The 4,299-nt window shown below is 35.0% G+C and overlaps 1 protein-coding gene across 1 annotated transcript in view; it reads right to left on the reverse strand.

Annotated features, from left to right (window-relative positions):
• Nucleotides 1-503: 503 nt before the first annotated feature.
• HDAC9 (histone deacetylase 9) overlaps nt 504-4,299 on the reverse strand; it is a 455,800-nt gene continuing 452,004 nt past the window's right edge. The window contains exon 26 of the mRNA XM_015558167.1: nt 504-731. Within this exon, the coding sequence (XP_015413653.1) occupies nt 692-731 (40 nt within the window). The 3' untranslated portion in view covers nt 504-691. The remainder of the gene's footprint in view (nt 732-4,299) is intronic.

Consider the following 4,299-nt stretch of genomic DNA (forward strand, 5'->3'; position numbering starts at 1 on the left):
TTGAGGTTTGTTTGGGGTATGGAGGTGGGGATATGGCATGGTTTGTTCCACCGAAAAAGCGTCAGCCCAGTTCCTCCATCTTGAACTCTTAACTAGCAAGAGTCGAACCATGTGTTAAAACAAAGGCCAAAAAACAAACAAAACCAAACCAAACAAAATCCCTGCGATCTGTCGGGAATTGCTATCCGTTCATAGCTGAAAGCAAATCCTGTAAACAATTTGAGACTGTTTGAAAAAAATTACCCAATAAAAACAAAAAAACAAAAACGGATCAGAATGTCAGGAATGAGTATTTCCTAGGTTTTGCCCAAAATTTCACTGGCTGTCAGAGCGTTTGTAATGAACAGTATCTAATGCTGTATTAGACGTTTCTGGTTCCTGCTCTGGGCCCGGGAGTGGGTCACCCGGCATACTGAATGCACGCTGGAAGCAGTTCCTTCCAATCGTGGTTTACTGTAACTTTAGAATCACAGCGGTTACATTTTCGGAATCTTTAATGCCCTTTCAAGTCCATCCAAAGAACAAGTGAAGCTGCTGTTCAGAATTTCGTGCCCAGTGTTTATGTTCCATCGAATCTGTGCCACCCAGGCAGCAGACAAGACATGTCTGTGGGTGCTGGGGTGGGGGGTGGGGGGATACACAATGATGTCACACACAGGAAATATGGGGGGAGAGAGGGGGTCTTGGCACTTCACAAGGCTGGCTCCTCTTCCATAGGCTCACCAGCGATTCTGTAAAAATAAACAGGCAATCAGAATACGGCATAAGAGTACACAATGACATTGTAGATTTTCATGCATAATCAAAGCTGATTTTTCAGCTCTCTCTAATGTTTATTTGTGTTATTCAGTTATCCATAAATAGAGTTTCTTTCCTAGGAAGTATAAACAAATGTCAAGTGGAAAAACATTTTAGATCCAAGCAATCATTGAAAATGTTCCTGTTTATATTAAAACATGTCAGAATATTTTATAACTCTAGATTCCAAAATGTTCATGTTTTGTGTCTAGTTCAGTCCAATAATTTATTGAAAAAATTAACTACGATATTTTATTTTAGGAGCAATTGCAGTGATTTCCTATGGAACCAGGTTGCGAACTGGAGCAGAGGACCCAGCTAGCTTCTGGAGGAAGCTCACCAGGGCTCTGGTTTTTGCTTCTGTTCTTTCATAACTGGATTGGCTGCCTGCCGGAGGCATTTCAAATCAAATTCTGAATTTGATTAGCAAATCGCTGCTACAGACCCAACGTTTTTACAAGAAATGCACTATGGTAGTGTGTAAATAGTTTTTATTCGGCATCATCTGTGGGGTGTTCTGCTCGGGTAAAACCAAAACTAATTGCTTGAAATTTATACTTGAGATTTAACCTTAATTTAGTAACACTCTGAGGGTGTTTTAAGGCAAACTTTCAGAATGATTTTTTAATTTAGCCAAAAGGACTAATTGTAGTAGGAACCCACATACATGAGGTGGCTGGATTGACGAGGGAACAATACTGGAATTTTAGATGCCGGGAGAATTGCGTTCGAGTCTGAACGCTGCAATTTGCTAATGTTGCAATTTGTTAATGTTGTAACTGCACTTCTGTGAGGCTGTGGTTTCACGTTTATGAGCGTGAGAAAAAAGACGTTCCTTATTGAATTAGTGCAGGTTAAAGAAAAGGAGGTAAAATTGACTTGTAAACAACAAACAGTATGGGACATTAGTTATTTAATACTTTGAATCTATCTTTTCGCCATCTAACCCATAAAATGGTGTTGAATAGCCTACAGATACAGAATTATGACTACGCTGCCATAAGGAAACACTATACATATATGGATGACTGTTTCCTCTGGGTGGTGGAATGGTGGGGAGGTGGTTTTCATTTTCTTTTTCTTATTGTTTATCTACTTGCGAATATTCTATAATGAATTACTTTCATACTAGAAAAAATGCTGTTTAAAACACAGCTGTTTATGAAAACAAATGCTATTTTATAGACTTATAAGGAAAAAAGCCAAGATTTCTATGCAGTTAAAAAGTAATTGCCATTTTAGCTTAGCATTTTAATAACAAATTTAAAATACTGAAAGATTTTTATCTATGGAATGATAAGAAAAAGATTTTAATGCATCCTCTGGAGAATGAGAACTATTAGGTATTCATTATTTAACATTACCAAAAAGAGAGTTCCAAATGAGTCCATGTGAAACACTAAATACTACCACCACCACTACTACTACTACTACTACTACTACTACTACTACTACTAATGATAATCTCGAAGGAAGTTATAGTGTGTTTAAAAATGTACTGGATAAGAAAGTTGTAAGTGCTTCGAGTTGCTATAAAAGATAAAAGCTATCTAAATCGTTAATACTGTATCAAAATCCTTCAAAACTAAAATTTCAGCATTCTGAGAAGAAACATTTTAAACTAAGGAAAACTAAGTAACCAAATTAGTATATCTGTAAACATGCAAACTTATTTACATCTGAGAATATGTGGATACCTTAGATATAGAATCCTTAAACTAGCTATTCTAATGGAGACTGAATTTTCTGATTTCTTCCCCTCTATCTTTTTTTGAGATAAACTTGACATATAACATAGGGGATGTTTAAGGTGTACAATTAGTGTGATAATTTGATACACACATATATTGCTAAATATTTACATTAACTAATCTTTTACCTTACATTATTACCATTATTTTGTGTTGTTATAGTAAGAACCATGTTGAACCTTCTTTTGTATGGCTGTATAATATTCCATCACACCTATAGACCGTATTCTGTGTCCATTTATCTGTCAATGGACACTAGGCTGTTTCCATATCTTGGCTATTGTGAATTATGTTGCAATGAACATGAAAGTGCAGATATCTTTTCAAGATAAGTGATTTTTTTTCCTTCAGATATATACACAGAAGTGGTTTGCTGGACCACATGGTAGTTCTACTTTTTAAGTTCTTGAGGACCGTTCATACTGCTTTCCACAGCGGCTGCACCAATTTATGTTCCAACCTATCATACCGAGGAGTTCTGTATTCTCCATATCCTCACTAACGTTTTTTATCTATTGTTTTATTTGATGATAGCCATTTTTAACACATGCAATTAGAGATCTCATTGTTGCTTTGATTTGCATTTCCCTGATGATTGGTGATATTGAGCACCTTTTCATGTAGTTGTTAGCCATTCGTACATCTTCTTTAGAAAAATATTCTGGTCCTTGACCATTTTTAAATTGGATTATTATTAGTAATTATTATTATTATTTATTGAATTGTCTGAGTTCCACGTATATTGTGGATGTTAATCCCTTTTTAGATACGGATTGCAACTATTTTCTCCTTTTTCATAGGTTGCCTTTTCATTTTGATTGTCTTTTGCTCCATAGAAGATTTTTGTCTGATGTAGTCACATTTGTTTATTTTTATTGCTTTTTCATTGTCATCATTTCTAAAAACCAGTGCAAAGACCCAGGTCAAGGATCATTTTCCCTATGTTTTCTTCTAAGAGTTTCATAGCTTCAGGTCTTACATTTAAGTCTTCATCCATTTTGAGCTAATTTTTGTGACTGGTGTCAGACAGGGGCCTGATTTCTATTCTTTTACATGTGAATATACAAGTTTTTCCAAAACCACTTATTGAAGAAGTTATTTCCCCATTGAGTATTCTTGGCTCCCTTGTCAAATATCAGTTGACCATATGTGTGAGGGTTTATTGCTGGGCTCTCAGTTCTGTTCCATTGGTCTATGTGTCTGTTTTTATGCCAGTGCCATATTGTTTTGATTGTTTTTGCTTTCTAATATAGTTTGATGCCTCTAGCTGTGTTCTTTCTCAAGATAGTTTTGGCTATTCAGGGTCTTCTATAGTTCCATATGAACTTTAGGATTTTTTCTATTTCTGTGAAAAATGCCACTGGAGTTTTGGTAAGAATTGCATTGAATCTATAGATGACTTTGGGTAGTATGATTGTTTTAACAATATAAACTCTCCTAATACATGAACATGGAATATATTTACATTTATTTGTGCATTCTTCAGTTTATTTAATCAGATTCTTCATTGTTTTTGGTGTATAGATCTTATTTTGTATCCTGGAACTTTACTGAATGTTTAATAGTATCAACAGATTTTTTTTTTGGTGGAATTTCAACATTTTTTATATCCAAGATCATGTCATCAGCAAACAGAGACACTTATCTTATTTCTGATGTTAGAGGGAAATTTTTCAACGTTTTATAATATGTGACCTTTATTATGGTGAGGTATGCTACCTCTATACCCAATTTGGTGAGAGTTTTTATT

The sequence above is a fragment of the Myotis davidii genome, unplaced genomic scaffold (assembly GCF_000327345.1).
Source record: "Myotis davidii unplaced genomic scaffold, ASM32734v1 scaffold168, whole genome shotgun sequence".
NCBI classification, from domain to species: Eukaryota; Metazoa; Chordata; class Mammalia; order Chiroptera; family Vespertilionidae; genus Myotis; species Myotis davidii.